This window comes from Thunnus maccoyii, chromosome 12, assembly GCF_910596095.1.
Source record: "Thunnus maccoyii chromosome 12, fThuMac1.1, whole genome shotgun sequence".
NCBI lineage: Eukaryota > Metazoa > Chordata > Actinopteri > Scombriformes > Scombridae > Thunnus > Thunnus maccoyii.
Window position 1 is genome coordinate 4084938 of NC_056544.1, and position 21233 is coordinate 4106170.

Sequence of the window (21233 nt, forward strand, 5' to 3'; positions counted from 1 at the left end):
AGCTGCTGGCTCCCGCTTAATATTTAACAGATACGAGAGTGATATAAGCCTTTCTCACAGCAGACATTTTGACTTGTCGTGGCAGGAAAAGCACAGGTGAATCTGATAACATTAACAATGGCTCAGTTCCATTCAAGTGTCTAGGCAGCACCATACCAGGGTCATGAATTTCCAAAAACTAAATGTGAATAGGCGTTGCGCACTATATTGAACTATCCCATTAATCAATACAGTGTCTGCCTGACTTTATAGAGCTGCTCAGTGGTTACCATGCACACATTATGGTTGAACTTGTGCTTACTTACTTGTTGTACTCACCAGGTGTGACTGAATAGAAATCAATGAATGTGCAGCATGGCGGTGTTAGAAAAGAACATGGTGATCACCACACTTTCCCCAGCTTGATAAAAGCAGAAAACATACACGAAAACAAAACATAAAGTGCTCAAACTAATTAGTCTGTATGTAGCAGTGTGTTAATGTGTGAATGATGTTTTTATGAGTTTGTCTGTCTTCCTTCATAGCAGCTGCACAGCACTCGATGTAACCTTTTCTTATCAGGGATTAGCTGCAGAGGGAACGAACAAGCAATTTATTTACAGCCTCCCTCTCTCTCCCTTTCTGTAAATAGCTCTCCGACTCTCTTGCTTCATTTCTCTCTCTTTCTGTCAACTCAGTTCAGTTGTAACTGTGTTTCAGTGGTATAAAAGTAAAAGCAATATTACCCAGCCATAAAGATAAAACATCACTTTGACCCGTGTGTGGGACGCTGTATGTGTGTCTCAATGTGTGAGCGAGGGCTTGTAGGAACAATCTATCTCTCTCTCTATCTATCTCTCTCTCTCTCTCTCTCTCTCTCTTTGTCCTTGCTCCTCCTCATGACCTTTTCATTTGACCTCTGACCTTCTCCTAGCCTCTGGGCCCATTTCAACCTTTTGTTTGTCTCTGTGATTCTTCCCACAGTTTCGTGTGCCACAGCCCCCTCACCCTCTCAGCAAGGTGACGCCTCACAACCCACCCTCGCAGCACTGGAGGAGGGACACACACATGGCCGACACACACCGTCTGCCTTGGGTGAATACACACACACACACACACACACACACTGCCAACACCACAGCTCTTCCAGGTGATTCAAAAACCTATCACACTTAAACACTGAGGTACAGCAAAATCTTGACAATGACAAATTTATAGGAGTGCAAATCAAAGTTATCCTTCACATGGAAGATGTGCTGTGCTGCTTGATTGTTGTATCCTTCAAACACATGCATACACAGCTCCTCTCACACTTCAGAGCACTGGAGTCCATAGCAAATCGACCAAATACGTGTAGTAAGGAATTCTGTTTAAATGTTGCATGAATTACATTTTGCTGGTAGCAGTGCCTTTGACCTTGACCTAAAGTTTCCCTCTTTTTTATGCACTTCACACTCAGAATCCCAACATCTACATGAAGCCTAGAAATTAATTTCACGTACTTCTTTAAGAAGTGGGTTTTGCTTTCGATTTATCTGCGTTTATTGTAGGATTTCAAATGATTCCTTCTAAACACTCATCAACACCGGTAACATCACACAGTTATAGTTTCTTCACCTTCACCTACTGCTTGTAGATCTCTCACGAATGCAGTTGGGAAAATTCTGATAATTCAGTGAATTAAATATCAACTTTGTGAGTGGGCGATATGTGGGGGCACGAAAACGATTAGAGGGAATGTCCCAATTCTCCTTAACCCTTAACGTAGCTTCTTTTGCCCTTTTCTCATGCACTTTAATACACAAAAAACATGTTTAAAAGGTAAAGATAAGGTAAAGGGAACTTTGAGGGCTAATCAGTGTTAATAACCAATTTAAAATAATGTCTGTTTCCTAGAAGAGGAACCATGCTGACAAAGCCAGAGGGGAAATGTGAATCACCATTGAAGCCGCACATTTTTACATGTAGACAGACATCACTGTAAGATATTCACATCATCAGATCCACAACTGTGTGGATACTCTGCAGTAATGTGTAGTAACTCAATATAACAGACACAGATGGAGGAGCATACAGCTCGCAGAGAAATTGGCCCAAATTTCTCAAAGTACCTTATTATATTATACACCTAAATATACACCTAAAGCAAAATTCCAGATGCAGGTCAAAAATTATATAGATTTGCCCAGAAAATTTGAATATATTAGCTATCTTCATGACAAGTTGATATTTACAGATTCTTAGTAATTATCCACATAAATGTTTCCAGAAAATGCACCAGTTCATGACGGATGCACTGACTTACAGATGAATTTTAACACTATTCTGATCTAATTTAAGAACCATTAGATACAGTCACATATCAGTAATCTAGCTTTAGTAGAGGCATTTAATGTTGACGAAACACAGCAGTTGTATGCGCTTTTCGATATCGTATGAAACGGTCATGAACATGGAGTTGTGAGAAGTGTGTTTGTAATGTGAACACAACATGTGTGAAAGGACTTAATCCTGACTACATTAGTCTTTCTAGAAGCTCCCAGCGCGCAGGGAACAGGCTATTGTACTGGCTTGAATGGAAGAAGAGAGAGAGAGAGAGAGAGAGGCAGAGGAGTAATTTATGCAGAACTTGAAGAAATGATAGAGAGAGTAGGAGAGGGAGGGAGGGAGGGAGAGAGAGGCAGACAGACAACAGACAGGCAGCATAATTTATGCAGAGCTCTGAGCTCCAACAGGACACTGTGGAAGACTCAGAAACACAGTTGGACTTGTTGGTTTGTCTGGACCTTAATATACACAGCAGTGTCGGGTACACATCACAACACAACACTTCCAGGCTCGAAAAAAGCACATGTATAGGAGAAAATGCTCAAACATGTGAGGATTAACTTTTCAAGACCTGATGGATGACTATAACCACAGATTTAGGACAGATAGAGATCTGACCATTAAAACCACTGACCCAGAGAACTTTACAGAGTGTCTGTGTAATCTACAATATTAAACACATACCCATGATGCAATTGTATGTGGTCTTGTAACCCTGATTATGACAGTTGAAATTCACTACATTATGTATAGAGTATTTATATAAGAAGCTCCATAAATAAGTTGCAAGAACCTCGTCGCAGTTGCATCAGAAATACTCTGGACGAGGGCAACAGTAGAAATGCAGTGTTACAGTCCTTTAATTAGAGGCTGAAGTTGCCCAATAGGTGTCTGTTGTTGATCCCTCTTAATTTTAATTGATATTGTACAAAGTTCTTTATGATTGTGATTCATTGTAGGATTATGCATACTCAGAGGGTAACACTGGTTTTGGTCTTTTTGTGGGATTTGTTGACAATAAGGAAAATACTGATAACACTACCCTGTCTGTGGCACTCAGCCCCAAGCTCATTTCTTCCTACTGAAGATATAAATCTTAACAAATGGGTCACGAATCATTTTTAAAATAGGCTTAGTGATTTCCTATAACAGCTGGACACTGTCATTTTTAACAAACATTACTCAAAAATGGAGGATATAGCGGAAATAGGACTATTTTCAGCTGCGGATGAATCCACATTTGCTGTTGTAGTGAGTATTTCTAGCAGCAGGACAGTGTGTGTAGGACTGAGTCAAAATAAACTATACTGTCTATGTTCATGGTAAAGAAGGAACATGTCACTCAGTGCAACAGTGTGACTCATTGATGTGTTTTTAATAGGTTTTGGATAAAAACGGAGCTGTATGACACAGAGGAATAAGATCTATCAGACTTTGATACACACACAATACTTGTTAGAAGATCAATGTATTTGTGGCCAACAAAATTCCCAGTTTGCCCTTGTCAGGTTATTGAATGTTTGCCTAAATGAAATCAGATTCCCATTAATTAAGAGTGGAAAGGTGCATAATTAAAGACGTTTTTTTAAACATTTTTTTTTGGCATTTTGCTGTATAGTAGAGAGATGAAATGAGATGTAGAGAGAAAGAGGGGATGACAGATTCAAACCGAGAATATTGCAGTTACACATCTTTTTAAATAGTTTTTTATTCACTGTTGGGATGCAAGGTGTTTTATCGTTTTCTGTTCCCCCTATTGCACATTTCTGTTTTTCTGTTTTCCACCTTTTTATTTTAAAGTAGCGAAACTCTTCACTCAAATGGTGGTTTACCACAGTGGCTGTTAATTATATAGTAAGCATACACCTCATATAACTCAACTCATAACTCATCACTCAACTCACAAGTCATGCAACTCATAACTCAGCTCTGCATGCGGTTTGAGATAGAGCAGAAAAGAGTGAGAGAAAATGAAAGAGTGAGCGAGATGAAAGAGAAATTGAGGATGAGATTAGAAGAGCAAGAGAGGCAAAGAGGGGTGGAAGGAGAAGGACGGTGAGAGATGAGGAGCAAAAGAGTACGAGAGGGAGAGACTGGTGTGGCTAGCCAAGCAGAAAAGGCTGTCAGTCTCTATAAAAGATCTCCTCTGTCAGATTAGTATGAGAGGGCTTCTCTTACACTGCCTCTCTCTTTCTTTTCACCCTCGTGTCTCTCACTCTTCTCCTGCACGATTCTCTCACTCCATTTCCCTCTTCATGCACGTCTCCCTCTCATTTGTCTTTGCTCTCAGAATAATTCATTATCATATATGGCACTGATACTGGTTCTCTTTTTGCATGTCAGATTAGCATTGATGTATTTTTACACACAAAGATGCGCCTGTCTGTATTCTCTCAGGCAAAGGGGGCTTGTACGTATAAATTACTGTGTTGTTCTGCTGGTGAATGAGTATTTGTTCACAAGGCTTTCTTTCAAGGCTGGGAATATAATTAGTGATAATTAGTCTGTGATAAGAGCTTTCGGTGAGCAAGAATGACTACATGACACAGCACAGAGCCGTAGTTCAGACTGGCAGCATTCTGAGGTAATGGTGATGGACAGTTTTTCCATCTCTTCCATTTATTATCTCTGACAGTAATGTTTTATGACACTTTGGTTTCTTATAGTCCCCTATGTAATTCTTATTGAGTTTCACAAGTTGTCACTCCGCTTAAAGGGAAATTCCAGTATTTTTCAACCTGGACCCTATTTTCCCATCATTTTCGGTCAAGGTGACAAATGGGGACAAAAATATTTGGAATTGCTCCAATATTGAGTGAGAGCACTTCAGCCGCAAAAACGTGCTCCAATCTAAACCTTGGGGGCAATTGCGCCCATCAAAGTACGTCCACTAAAAGTGCTTGTTTCTGCCACTGACAGGCTCAGATTGTTATCATCAAGCACCTAGGAAGACATAGTGGCCAAACTGTGTATCCACAACTTCCAGGTCCGACAGGAGCCCAAAAAGCATTATTCCCGCACACAATCATGGGAAAAGCAGTGGCCGTAAAACGGTGGATACATTATTTTGAGCGTCACAACCTCCACACAATGACTTATTTCACTATCAGAATTTGATTCATTCGGTCTGATAACATTTGGAAAGTCTAGAAGAGCCACATAGTTCGGCTAGCTGGCAAGCTGTAGATCCCTATGCAGTTACCCAAATGCTGCTACAGGCAACTAGTTCCTATGTTTGCTTTTGTTGTCAGACACTTAAAATAATCTGAGCCTGCCAGTGGCAAAAACAAGCACTTTTACTTGACGTTCTTTGATGGGCGCAATTTCCCCCAAGGATTACATTGCAGCACATCTCGTGGCTGCCAGCTGAAGCGAACTCACACAATACTGGACAAATTCCAAAAAATTTGCCCCCATTAGTCACCTAGACCCACAATGATGGGAAAATAGGGTCCATGTTGTAAAATACCAGCATTCCCCTTTAGGCAACATTGCCCATCCACCCAAAGTGTTGCCTATGATGATAAGTCAGCTTCCCCAAACTTGACTTTGTTCCACATCAATCAAGTGCCAGTGCTGGATAACAACCTTTTTTTTTTCCTTGGTTTATGTCGAGATTGAAATACAGTTATTTGAAAAGTTTTACAGGTGTCTTGTAATGTTATTTATTCTCATCCATCTCGTCTTTCTCTCTGTCTGTTCAGTCATACTCAGTGGGTGGTTTGGGTGATGAGGACTTCAACATCCCGCCCATCACTCCCCCCACCCTGCCAGACCACATGCTGCCCCCCCATCTCCCCCATGATTCCCCCTCTGGACCGTACCACCCTCTGGACACCCCCTCCAACTCAGCTCCACACCACCCCTACCAGCTGCAGGGTATGGATCTGCCTGGCATGCCTGGTAGCCAAGATAGAGCTGGTATGTTGAATCAAGATGGTGGCACATTCAGTCCTGATGGCGGCCCGATGACCAGCACTCTGTCTGTGGTGAGTTGTCATAAATAATTCACACATTCTGTATACATGGTATTTTTGCTCCAGTAATGAGTGAGAAGTGAGATAGGTTGCAGTAAAGTAAGTAACTTGACCAGTGAACTTAGCATTGAATTGCGCCATTGACCGATAGCAACCCGCCTTGACAGTGCTGACCTTTGTAGGAATGGAGAGTCCAATATGGAGGACGCTATTGTAATTTATGAGCTGCATCCACTTGTATTGAATCTCCTCTGTCTGAGTAAAAACTATTCCACAAAAGAGTCAATGGTACGAATAAGCTAACAAGTAAGCCAACAAGCTGATGTGCTCGCTAACAAACTCATCAGCTCTTCGTTAACTTTTTATTGAACGAAGTGGTGTGCAATGTGAACAAATGCCTGAGAGAAGTAAACAGAACAGTAGAGACAAAACGGAGAGAAGCTCTGGAAGCTACTGTGACTGAATAGCTTTAGCCAGGCCAGCTAGCAAGTTAGCGTTTAGCTCAGCAGCTACAGCAGTTCACCAACTAATCCTGCAGGTAGTCACTAACCACCAAACCATACCAACCAAATATTTCACAAAGATATGTAGACAAGAAAGAGGAAAGTCCACTGTTGTCATATGAAAAACTCAAGACACTCATCAGCCAGACATTTCTCCGTTATCTGTTAAAGAGCGGCTGATATTGATGAGATTGACACTAAAACGAGAATTGTTGGTCCACCTTAAAAGTCAGTCCACCTTAAGTGAGCCTGGTCAGGTTAGGCTAACGCGTTGTCGCTAACTTCTGGGCTAACCCCCTTTGATAGATGAGTATTTTCTTTGTCTTGAGGAGCTGCAGCATTTATTAACTGACACACCGTAGTCTGTGCTGTACATTTACTGCCAGATTGATGACTTACTGCTAACCTTTTCCTCTGCTCCGCTCACATTCACTGTCACTTTTCTGCCGCTGGCTCTCTGCACTCACTCAACTACACACACACACACACACACACACACACACTACACGCATTGCCCTATTCCTTAACAGAGCTACACTACTCTTGTACCTTTCACGTAGATGTCCTTTGAAGAATGAAGACAGGGAGGGTGACTCAAAACAATTCCACAAATCATTGGTAGCCTGTTGATACTAATGATTGTGTGAAATTTTTGCAGCAGTGCTCACAATTTTGCAGCGGTGGTGCACTAGTACTGAATAAATATAGGGGAAACAGGGATAATGGTATTTGGCTGATGGAAAACATCCACATCTGTCTGTTTTTCAGAAAAATCTGAGTTCCCCAGTTGTAATTACAACTTGGATGTTGCGTTACCACTAATTACAAGTTGGAAACTCATGATTAAGATAACCCTGATATGATATGAGCAAAACATGTGAGGGCAGGGTTACAAAAGTTCATAGGTTCAGAGGTGTTGCTGATTAGAAGTTTTTTAGGCTGAGATAAAACGGAGCTATCCTGAAAGTTTAGTGTGATCACCAAACTCCACGTAAAACTACCCATAATCTCCCCCAGGCACATAGAATATAGACATAAAGACATAAAATACTCCCCTTGGAATGATTTGTGTCTTATATGATTTTTCCACAAAAAAAGTTCACCTCATTAAAATTCTCAAAAGTACATCTACTCATTCTCCTTTGTTGAAAAAAAACTGAAACTATGAATTTTTCATTTCACTGAAAAGTCTATTCTTAGTGTATGTGCACTGGAGGCTTCAAGTTTCCACATCACAGTCGTGAACTAGTGAACCAAACTAGTTGTGATGTCACAAATCATACTCATAGGTACACGTTTTAAACCCATATTTAAAGTGAGCACAGAGAAACTTTCATCCTTCAGCAGATGAAGGTGAAAACAAACTCTGCACATACAAGATTCTGAACATTGAGAACAACTTCCAAGTGGAGTAACAATAAGTAAAACACATTTGAGTGGAGGGAGACTAAAAGAATGATCAAATGAAAGCTGTCCCACAGCGACATATGCAACAAAACAAGTGTGTTTTTCTGACTTCAGAAGACATGCTCACACAGTTGTTATGAGAGGTCTAAGCAGGCAAAACACGTGACATGTGCAGTTTATGACCATGGGTGTGTAGCAGGTTATAAATTTAGTGTACATGTATGTTTGGTTGCCACTTTATATGTATGTACCCTGGGAAAATTCACGGAACTTGTTTTTCAACAACACCCTATTTCACACTTAAACTGGTATTTGCTCTTTATAGCAGCACTAGTCAAGCGTGATACCCCACCCAAATCTATCTTTTGAGTGTCAAACCTTCCTCCGAAACTTCTCTAAGCAGTGCTGCTGCACAGTCCACTTCTGTTGTGCCATCAGGGATGCCATTGATGCTTTTTTCACTATAAATTCATAAACAATGAAATCTTTCCCACTGAGATGAATTCTGGCCAGCTGTTGTTCTCCAACACAAAGGAAACTACAAACATTTAACAGCCATCAATACTTCAAAGATACATTTTAGGGTCAAGTATCACTTTGTGTCTTGCTCAAAGATACTTTAACTTGATTTATTGGGAGAAAAGTGAGGATTTCAGCTAGTCTTTAGATCTGAACTGACAGCCAGCGGACGTATTTTAACTACATTCTTTCATATTTTTTTCTAGTTTAACAGGATATCAGGATAAACAGGATATCGCCTAGGGCAGTGTTATTTGAAGGCCAATTATGGCAGCTGGTTCATGTGACATTTTCCTCATATTTTAAGTTTCATTTCACAGTTAAGTGAAAATCTTGCTTTTAGTTGTGACATTCAGATGTGGCTGGCTGTGTCATACAGTAAAAGAAATGAAAGCTACACCTCAGACTCGTAGTTACCTCAACTGTCATAGAGACAGGTTATTCAGAGGGGTGACAGAGATGTGTGTATGTGTGTATGTGTGTGTGTGTGTGTGTGTGTCAGTAATAGAGGTAGAGATTTTTCCTGTTTTATCAAGAATGAAACTTTCTCACCTCCCACTCTTGATCTTTTTGTCTGTTGTCTCCATATTACATCTACCACCTATAATATGAAGTGTCAGGTGAAACCACATAATAAGTTCTCAGCCCTGAGTGTAGCTGAATTAGAATGACTATTAAAAACCATAACATAGACTTTTTTTTAATAACTTTTAATTAAATTCACATTTTTCTGTTGTGTTTGATTGTTACTAACCTGAGATAATTATTTGAATGGCCTGAAGGGAAGGTCTTTTTTTTCCCATCTTTATCTGTCTCGATCCCTACCTTTCTCTGTCTTTCTCTCTACCTCGCGTTTATATTCTCATACTAACATACATTTACTGCCAGTCCATGAATTATGGTTGCTTAGCAACCGTGCCTGGCTCAGCCTAATCGGGGTGGGTGGGGGTCTAGAAAGACTCAAGTCGATGTGTATGTGTGTATTATTCCTAGAGGAGCCAAGACTACTCTGTTGCAGATAATATTGAGGATTAGATTGCTCTTTTATTTAATTTTTTGCTGCTGCTGTCTGGTTGAAAGTTGACTGTCCAAAATGATAAGGTTAAAGAACTTTTGTTTTTTCTTCTGGTGATTTGGTCTAACTTGGTTCAAACTCATAATATGTGACATTCACATTGAGCTATAATAAATGACAGTTTTACTTTTGTCTGCCATCTTCTGATGTAACTGAATAGTGATTTAAGCTATAATGGTTTCATAAGAAGTTTGTCCTCAGTGGTTTATTTAAAACAACTAATGAACTAGTAGATTGTGTGAGCAGTGACTGTCTGAACAAAGAAAGGAGCCGCAAAGAGTATTAACAGAAAATGCATGCACAAATTCATTACAGTAGTAACAAATGAGCTATATGACGATATATACTGCAAATGAAAATATTGGATTTACAAGAGTTTTGCATCACTGTGATAAAGTACTTTTGTTTTTACAGGTTTCAGCTTTTTGTTTAAGTGTACTACATGATGATACCAGTTATTATCATGATATCAATATTGTGATGCAGAATTTGAAACTGTGATGTAAGATTTTATCTACATCAAAGCACTGGACACATGGCAGGAATTCTTATTTTAAATTCAAATATTTAAGAGATTACTCCACCACAAATACAACTCAACCTAACCACTTTACCACTGCCACTGTCCTAATATTACTAATATTACTTCTTTTCAATATGAATGATTGAAAAAGTTTACAGGTTTGACTTCTTCAATATATGTTTTCCATGCTAAAATCTAATAATGCTATTAATGTCAGACAAAATATATGAAGAGCACATGAAAAATATGTGAAGCCATATTTAGACATTTAGTTTTGTTCATCACTGAGTCTCAGTCAGGTTTTAGGAACAAAAAAAAATCAATGATAATCATCATAATCATCATCAGCATGTTTTTTATGGAGAGACATAAAACAATACATTTAAAATGTGTAAACATTCAAAATACAAAAATGATATGTTTTCATGTAAATGTTTTAGGTGTCATATATTAAAGTTAGTTGGTTCCATTTTGATTTAAATGACAAGCCAAAAGTGATTTACAGATCAATGATTCTTAGTACTTTTTGGAAATATTTATGACTGTACTTACCAAATAATTAGTAACAGCAGTTAACCTACCGTAGCGTGCATGTTTTTTTTGTAATTTAGGGGAAAGATTTGTCATTTAGTTACCGTATGTTCTTGCACATTCTTAAAATACAAAAAATGGAAAAAAAAATCAGCAAGTGCTGATTTTCCAGACTGTGTGAAAAAAGCAAAAAAACAGATTCTTAATTTTATGTGTGTACTTTTCATATTGAAATCCAATTATTAACCACACCTATGTGAAGATGCCTGAAGAGCCTACTATGACAAGGTTCACATCACAACTCTTTCCCCTCTCGTGACATGAGTCAGTCATTAGTCAGGCTGCTTACATCGGGGATTCCCCCTCTCCTGCTCTCTCAAGCCAACATCACAAATCATTTTCTGACCCCTTAAAGGAAAATCCAAAATATATTTTTTCCACTTATAAAGCTTCTAGTTTGAATTGCGATAATGTTACGTTTGATGTCGTTTCGTGACCTTTTGACCTCCTTTTCCTGTCAACATTGCTAATGATGTCAACACCCAAACCACTGAAATCTGCAACTGTTAGTAATAAATACTTCCTTTCCATGCGTTAAAGTTCTTACTCCACATTTTCCAATAGCGTATTTTATTTTTATGTAGCTGACATGCTTTTTCATACATATCATCATCACGTCTAAGATAGGCAGTTATCAGTCAGTAATATATAATCATATGTAATATGTATAGTCATATATTTTAGTTATTAAAGAAGAAAATGTTTTGATATCCACACTTAAATCTATATATTTTGAATGATTTAACTTTGTATTGTATATAGCCCAGCTAGGTCTTTGAACAGCTACTATTTGTACGCGAACCATCAAACAAAAATATCAAAGAATCAAATTTGTATGACTGAAGGAAACTGAAGTCCCAACCCAACAAATGCCAAACCGCAGCTATTATTTTTCAGAATTTCAACCGGCAAATACGTCAGTCTGAAACCTCTTCCAAGGTTAGAGAAACGTCACTCGGCGTTCCATCTAAATACCACAGCTGTATTCACAGGCTGCTACCGGTAACTCAGGTTATGTGTTCCCAACAGGGACATAGCGCACCAGACCACATCCGCTATTATTCGATGCTTACTGAGAGGAAACTCCAAATACCCGCATAAACCGAGACCTGTGTTCATTTTTGTGACAATAGGTGTCAAAAGTTCCCATGCTGAGAGTGTGTGCAACGATAACTTTTGTTTTCCAGAGAAATGGACAGAATATCTCAAGCACTAATGACTGACTCACTACAAGACTGCTCACATTCTGGCAATGCTGTTTAAAACTACACTACACAGTGGGCTGCAGACCGGCCCATGAAAAGGAGGGATGACACATTTGTTTCTTTGTGCTTCATTGAACAGAAGCTACAGTTTATATTAAAATGATGATGAAGCATTTGTATGAGATGCCCTTCACTTTATTGAAATTGTATACTTTTTATATATGGATCAATTCCAGCATGTTGAGATCTTATTCCTTTTTATATAAACATTTATTCAAATTTCCTTCACTGTCTCCAGAGAGACATTTGTTTTGAAAGACAACAATGCACAATAAAACATGCACGTTTTAGGTGTGATAGTAAAACTGTGGACAACAGTAAACAGCTTTCTGACACATTATTGAGGACTGGGATGCACAGGGAATAAACCAGTGCTTGTATCTATTTGTCTGGAGTGTAGGAAATGGAGTTTAGAATCTCTATTGATGTTTTTTACGCTCACGAGTGGAGATTGATGTTTTAAATGACTTTTGATCCTATCTATTCTGACCTGTATTGCCTGTTGCCACGGTTACTATCAGATTTCATTATTAGTGAAGCCTGGACCGCTGCACACTGTACAAACGCTGTCAAGCAAAGGCACACTCTGTTTCTGAGCCCAGCTAGTTGTGTTACATCAACATGTTACGTAGCTCAGATACTGTTTCACCAGCCCTTCTTTTGAGTGCAATGTAACCTCAGTGTGAGTTATACTCTGAGATACAAACCTGATTGGAAAGCAAACTACGAGCTGTCTCAATGACAGGCAGCATTCATTTATTCATTTGGCCACTTGGGGCCAGTGGAATAAACTGTAAATACAACACTGACATCACCTTATATGGTTGTTATGGTGTATGAATGTGTTGGCAAACATTTGTTTAAACTCATTATTTTTCATTTGGAGTCAAGGTCCCACCCAGCCACCTGAATATATGAAATATATAGCAATATACATTCTCCTTTTAAGGCTATTTTGCTTTCTACCAACTCCTAAGGGAATTATCTGCCTCTTCAGCTGCTAAATGCTCAACTATATTTACCTGCTAGTTGCTAAATTTGTCTGTCTACTGTTTGGTGCTGGGCGAGTAGTGTACAGTGGGTTTATCAGAGCTTTTTTGCTTAAAACAGCTGGTGTAAACGAGGTTCATGAGAGCGGTGAGACAGAACCGTAACAGTCAAACAAAACAACGAGCTGAAAGACACTAAAGCAGTCTTGTAGAGCTGAGGACAACTGCAGAGTCAGCTGATAGTTTTCTATGGGTTCAATAATAAAAGCATCAGTAATTTGATCCATTGTTAATATAAAATTATGGATTAGTGCGGCTTTAAATAAGTAGCTAGACAGAGTAAGCAAAGCGGTTTTGCTTACAGATGTGGAATTTATTTTGGAACATTTTGGTTAAGAGGCTACAATAACACTGAAAGACATATAACATATCCTCTATGTGCTATTGAATGTAGTGGTTACTCTTTTTAATTCCAGGACTACCTTTAATTAATCAACAGTTAGTTTTAGTAATCACATAAGAATTATTCATTCATGTGCATGTAAAAGTGTCTACTGGATTAAGAAGTCAAAGCAAACAGGCAAACATGACGTGATGTTTTCATTGGTCTACACTTATTGTACAATATTGATAAAATCAGCTTGAGAATGATTGAGGTAAATATTGTACACACAGCCAATTTCAACTTACTGAAAATGACAGGTAGCCCAACCAAGATTTTTAAAGGCGCAGGACATTGCAGTGCTTGTTATGGCGATCAAATCAGCAGAAGTCATGGCAACAACAACAACAATAGCAGAAAACGGAAAATAAAGAACAATGAAGCTAAAAATGGGTCAGATGAGTCTGTCAAAGAGAGAATGGTGCTGCTTTGGTGGTTTTATGGGTGTCAGCTCAGCCTTAGCCCGATGCTGTTTCAATGTGACACAACTGATCAAGATGAGTGACAGTTGTTTGACTCAGAACCTGACCAACTGAGGGGTATGACTATATACTGTACATTTCTTGCCAGAGGGCAAAAATGTGAATGTTGTAGCTTTATAGTGGACCAAGAAGAGATGCAAAAGGAAAAAGTTCAGAAAGATTACCAGTTTTATTTAGGATTGCCGCCATTTACCACCTATGTCCAGTTGATATTTCTTCAATAACTTCAATAACTGCAGAATTAATGTAGTTTTTTTCTGAAAGTAATAAAACCCCAGGTTGAATAATGGAAAGCTATGCAACAACATAGACTGTATGTACAAGTGGCATAATTTACAGAAAGGAAATTGTCATGCTGACATAAAGGAAACTTGACTGATTGGAATATTCTGCAGATGATATAGTGTGCTGAAAAATGCACACGCCCATCAAGTCATCCAACCCGAAATGAAACCTGATATCTGCCTGAATTTACTGTTATTGTCACTTGTTGTCTTTGCACAGATGCAGCAGATGGTGAACTCTGATTCTCGGTTTACCAGCAGCCAACAGCCAATCGAAGCAGCGCTCGGACCCAGGAGCAAATCAGGCATGAACCAACAAAGTCAGTTGTCCACTATCAACCAATCCCAGCTGGGGCTGAGCGGGACCTCTGTTGCCCATAATTCCCCTTCACCTCCTGCGAGTAAATCCGCTACACCCTCTCCCTCCAGTTCAGCACATGAGGACGACAATGATGACGGACTCAGGGTAAAACACACACACACACACACACACACACACAAACACAGTACATACACAGACAGAGTATCTCCTGTTTGTATGAGTCACTGAGTCATATCTTGCAGTGCTGTAGCATCTATTTGTGTGTGTACTGTATGTACGTGTGTGTGTGTGTAGACAGTGGAGAGTTGTTATGTTAATGTTATGTGTCATAATAGACCCTTTCTCCCTGCATATCAACTAGATGGAAATCAGCTCCCTCACTGTTAGGTGTCTCACACTGAAACAAGCACTCTACACCAAACTGACTGTTCATATTCTGGGGAAATGAAACCATTACAACACTGCTGAATAATATTTACCAACTTCATCATTATCATCAGTTATGTATAGATGTATGAGTGGTAAACAGGTAATACTGCATTCAGGAAATATAAAAATAAAACTGCTTGTATCTTTAAAATACACGCCTACACATCTTAGCAGTGGCTGCTTTTGTGAAGCCATAGACGAGCAAGTAAATCACACTGTATGCAGTATTTACTGTACTCACTGCTAGCCACCGCCTGTAATTATTTATTTATTTTTACATTTTTATTTATTTAGTTATTTATTTATTTATTGCCTTTATCAGACAGTGGGCAGTGAAGAGGCAGACAGGAAAGTGACATGCAACAACAGTCCCTGGCTGGAAGCGCCTCACCCAGCTCATTTCAATCATAGGCTATTTAAAGTGCTTTACATACAGTGAGGAAAATGAATGTATAAGAGAAACAATTTAAGAACACAACGAAGAGGAACATAAAAGAAATAATAAGATAAAAAAAGAATAGACAAACAGTTTCAGTGCAGTTACAGCTAAGTAATAAATTGCCCCAAATGGAAGAAATGAAATAAAAGTGAAAAAGAGAAATAAATGAATCAGAGACCAAGGACTGTGTGAACATGGTTTGGTTTAGAATATATTTTGTGATAAAAGAATATATTGAATAAGATCTAAATGTAAACATTTAACTTTTCAAACATGCTTTATCTGCTGTAAACAAAAACAGGTTAGCTTGCCTTGTAACTTAGTAAAACAATGTGAATAAAACTAAAAGCTGTGATTACTGTCACATCAAATTCCTTTGTCAGGACAGCAAACATCTCAAGTGTTTAGAGGTGCAACCAAGACAAAAAAAAAAGTAAACAAGGGGATCACAAAGGCGCTGGCACATTCATACACTCAACTGTAAGATCAAATAAATTTAAAAGATATTCATTATATACTGGTTTTACATCTCTCAAATATTTGAGAGGTAGAAATCTGAGTAAAAAATGCAAAATTGTAATCGAGTCATTATGCTACATCTTTATATATACAGTATATATTCTGATGTAACCTCTTCATTTATCTTACAGACTATGTTATTTTCTGCGCTTAGGTCACATTAGATTAGTCAGTTTTCTCTGTGAAATGACACTAGTGTTAGTGAGAAGTCTTTCATTGCTACTCTGTTTCCTTAGCTTTGTGCTGCTTAGCCTAGCTTAGCAGTTAGCTTTGTGCATTCACAGTCAAAGCAGCCTCATTAAAACAATGGCGAGTGATGACTATTCTGCAGTCGCAGACAGGATGTCTACTAGAGAAACGTCTCAGTGAGTTAGCAGTATTTTTTAGGGCTAACATTACTTAAGACGTGATAGGCACTCCAGATAGTGTTAATGATAACACTAGCTGTCTCCACAGTGAAACCTCCTGTTTACATTGAGAGAACAGATAATAGCGTTCACAGCCCAGTCGACCTCACTGTGTTGCATTTCGTCAGCAGTGAACTTTGCTTTGACCTGGATATTATATTATTAAAGGTCAAAAAATACAAAGTATTATCTATACAACTGTACAAAGACATCATCTTGGCTACCATAGCTTTTTAAGCTCTGATGGCAGACTGAGCCGTGACTCTACATGTATATTATATCTATAAGACATGAGTGGGTGGTGGAAGTAAACTAAACTGACTATCATGACTAATAGATGAAAATAAAGGTGAAATAAGGAGAATGTGCAGGTCTCAGCTATGCAGGACATGGATATAGAAGCAGTGAGTGAAGGGCAAATGGAATTACTCCCTGTCCACACTGGACACATTTCAGCCATATTTCATCTGACACAACAGATACACTTCAAATTCAATCAATGCAACTGTTAGTAACGCTTTATTTTACAGGTTTGTACAAAGTACAATGCTTAAGTCCATCCATCTGTCTCTCCATCTATATATTATTGCATGGAGTATACTGCTTCCTTTCCCCATGTCTTGCTCAACTCCCCCTCTCCTCCTCTTAGCAGAGCAGTGGAGCGGAGAAGCGGCCAGCAGCACTGGACATCTCTAAGAAACCCAAAACACCAAAGAAGAAGAAGCGAAAGGACCCCAATGAGCCGGTGAAGCCAGTGTCTGCCTACGCCTTGTTCTTCAGGGACACCCAAGCCAACATCAAGGCCCAGAACCCCAATGCCACCTTCGGGGAGGTGTCAAAGATTGTGGCGTCCATGTGGGACGGCCTGGGAGAGGAGCAGAAACAGGTAGATGCTCCGTCCTTAATGCAGTCTGTCTATGTTCTTTTGTGCTGGTCCGGTATAAATATGAGATTAATGTCTTTGCTACTGCAAATAAAGTTTTCTTACCTTTTTAGATAATAAGTAGGTATCAAGTGAAATCCACAGTTAATGTCATAGCAATTATAGTCAAACTGATAAGGACCGTAACGGATTTCAGCAGAATTTGCGCCAAAACTGATGTGGTGTCAGTGTGAAGTGCATTAATAGAAACTGTCAGGTTTCATGCAGATGATCTTGTCTGTTGGGTAAATATGCAAATCTTTCAACACTAATCTCATAATGATTCATGAATGTTCAAATGTGACAGATAGAAACACAGAATGAGTTTATTGGAAAATATTCATGTTAGACGTTTTAGAAGTATCCGTCTACTGGACGGATTGGCACAACATCTGGTACAGACATTCATCCTTTCTAGAAATTGTATCCAAATACTGATTTTCTCTCAAGTTGAAGCATTTTCAACAGTGCAGATGTGTCTTTGCTTCAATTTGAACCTCCCCAGGCAAATTCATGTCTAAAGCCACATTCAGACCAAATCAGGCAGTGAAAACGCCAGTCCTCCCATTCATTTGAATGGGGGTAGTGCAGTTAGGCTGCAGGGGGTTTTGGCTGCAGCGACCTGGAACGAGAAAGTTGATCCAGAACCAGCTTTTGGAGAAACACAACCCAACGTCACACTTCGGTGGCCAATCACAGCCAGCAATCAGACTGATCAGAGGTGCACAACCCTGCCATGAGAGAGTACAAAGACGTTACTAGAAGGAGGGAGGGACATTTCTCTTCGTTCGATAACGTTAAAATAAAGTTAGACTTTGCCGACGACTTCCCGACTCATTTTAAAAAAAAAAGAGAGAGAGAGCTGAGAGCTCCAGCAAGCGAGAGAGAAAGAGAGAGAGAGCAGCTGTGGTCAAGTCAGCTACACAGTGAATGAAGAGAGGGAGCGCTGGTTGCAAGAAATCCAGTGAATCAGATCAATAAAACATTATTTCCTGATTGTTTCACAGCAGTTACGTTCTAGAGCACAAACACGCCCACACCCCCACACAACCCCGCAGCGGTGCACCACAAACGCCCGATTTGGTCTGAATACGGCCTAATTGTGTCTCTACATTGACTTTGTATGCAATTACACCGCCTCTAAAATTTGCTGATTCGCTGACTTTTGGCAGTGGCAGTTGGTGAAAGAAAGAAAACCCAGCGGGAGGAAACAACATGTTTGTCCTCTTCAGTAAAACCATAAAGGAAACAAATGTAGCCTGAAAGATATCAGGGAGGGAGAGCAAGTAGCTGTATCATCTTTTTGACAGGAATCAACAGTTTTGTAGGGAAATATCAGCTCTAACAATGCCTCTGAGACTACTCATCATTACTGCAAAATTGCTACCAAGTGGCATCTCATCTGAATTTAACGAAGTTCACATTGAGAGAAGAGTCGCAGTGGGTGATTTGGGAACTGATTATTGTGGTTATGTGTCATGGCAACTCTGTCAGCTGAGGGGAACACTTTGAGCGCTATGACAGTCATAATGGATACATGTGAAGTCATTATGATGATTAAATGCAGTCATAATTTTGAGTGTGTTAAACTGTGGTGAGAGTACACAGGTGTGAAGTGACTTGTTCTTTTTGTGTCTTAAGGTGTACAAGAAGAAGACGGAGACAGCTAAGAAGGAGTATCTGAAACAACTGGCTGCTTACAGGGCCAGTTTGGTCTCACAGGTAACACACACACACACGCACACACACACACACACACAGGCACATACACACACACACAGATAATTCCAATTATGAGTATGTTACTGGTGTAACATACTCATAATAAACTAGCCAATGTGGAAACCTTTAAACTGATTTCCTCTCCTCTTCTTTCTCCAGAGTTACAATGACCCATGTGAGATGAAGCCCCCCCACTCTTCCTCCTCATCTTCCTCCTCCTCTACCTCAATGTACACACCCAAACCTTCAGTGTACGGCGGCCACCCAGGCCAGCACCCTTCCTCCGGTTCACTCGCCCACCCTCACCCTCTCCCTCCCCCTCAGCACCCAGGCATGTACATGTCATACCCTCACCCATCACACCCCTCCCATGCCTCAAGCCCGGGCCTCGGCTCCCATCACCTGCCCCCTCCTCACACCCAGATCCACCCCCAGCTCCAGGCTCTGTCCTCCAGAGGGACCGTACCACGGCCCAGTGTCCCCCACCAGGGAGCTCTGTCTCTTGGCAACGTGGCGGCAGCTTCCACCCCTCCTCTCCAGGTCAGCCCTCCCCTCCACAGCCAGGCACACCTGGGAGGGCTGCACAGTCCACACCATCAGCACCAGCAGCTCAGTGGACACTCAATGGGAATGACACACTCGCCTGCCATCACACAGGTCAGTTACACACCGGATCTTAGAACTTTACATTCGGTTGATTGGGATTATGCATAGGTCTTCATCTGTTTGTTTACTTGTTTGTTCAAAGATAGTATACAACCAACAATGTGTTATTCTATCTTTCCCAGCTGGGCGCTGTAGTTTTTTTTATCAAACGTTACTCTAACAGGAGGAAATAGTGCATTTGTTGAGGACTATTTTCAGCAGCGGATTAATCCACATGTGGTGTTCTGTCAGCAGGACAGTGTGTGTGCGACTGAGTCAAAATAAACTACACTGTGTGTGTTCATGGTAATGAAGGAACATGTCACCCAGTGCAACATTGTGGCTCACTGATGTGTTTTTAATCGTTTTTGGACAATAATGGAGCTCTATGACACAGAGGAATAGGCTGCATCAGGCTTTGATACACAGAAAATTCACTGTTGGTTTTGGTGATGTCATGGGCTTTGTTGACAATATGAAACATATAGAATATTCAACATCTTATCCTTTGAATACTACTGCGGGAATTTAAAACTTGCCACCAGATGTATTTACCACAGTAGTTGTTGAAGATGTTGAAATTGCAGGAGTCCAGCCATCCATGCTCTGCAAAATTAATATAAATAATGTTTTTCAGGCAGAGTAAACAGAAAAACAACATTAAAAGCTTCTAATGAAAGAAAAGAGTTTTGTTTGATGTAATGTATAACAGTAGAACACACATTAATTTTACATGTGATTTTTCATACATTTAACATAGTGTGATATATATACATATCGCAAATATATTCATATTAATATTGTCCTTAATATTTTTTAATGCCTTTAAGTTTTTATTGATTGCATCAAAGGTGAAGAACATTTTTTTATCATGTCATCTGCTGTGTCCTGATTTCATACTACATACTAATTGTTTACAGTATACTATATACTGATCTCTACAGTGTTCTGTTTTTGCAGTTAAAATACAAGAAATCAACTTACTAGTTGTTTTCTAAGATGTTTCTGGAGCTGTCTCATCACCATTTGCAATTTTCTGTTTTCATGTTTTTTTGCAGCTGTAAGTAGAGCCTCCATTTCCTTTCTGCATTGCATTATGGGACAGAAGTGTCTATCAGCAACTCACTTTTTGTTTGTACAATACAAAAAGATGTAAAATTTCTGCATATATTTCACTTATTCATTTATATGTATTATATTTAACATTACTTATAGCACTGTTCTACTATTACGTCATACTACAGTGTGGAGTCGGGACACAGCTTTTGTTTCATCTGTAGTCTTCAATTTGTGTTTTCCTCTGTAGGTCATCAAACCATTTATTACACACACACACACTCAGTCTTCCCATCTCCTCGAGGTAACAGCATCTCAGTGATTTAAAAGCTGCACAGAGGTGGACGGAGACAAATGAATTTATCAGCACAGGAAACACAAACACACACACACACACATACACACAGT

The 21233-nt window shown here is 39.5% G+C and overlaps 1 protein-coding gene across 2 annotated transcripts in view; it reads left to right on the forward strand.

Moving 5' to 3' along the window:
- The window catches only part of tox (thymocyte selection-associated high mobility group box), a 47313-nt gene that overhangs the window by 22014 nt on the left and 4066 nt on the right, over nt 1-21233 (forward strand). Inside the window, exons 3-8 of one of the 2 annotated variants that reach the window (XM_042429714.1) lie at nt 964-1074; nt 6012-6296; nt 14585-14830; nt 17130-17366; nt 19044-19124; nt 19284-19781. In XM_042429714.1, the coding sequence (XP_042285648.1) occupies nt 964-1074; nt 6012-6296; nt 14585-14830; nt 17130-17366; nt 19044-19124; nt 19284-19781 (1458 nt within the window). The remainder of the gene's footprint in view (nt 1-963; nt 1075-6011; nt 6297-14584; nt 14831-17129; nt 17367-19043; nt 19125-19283; nt 19782-21233) is intronic. The other variant, XM_042429715.1, reaches the window with a different exon arrangement.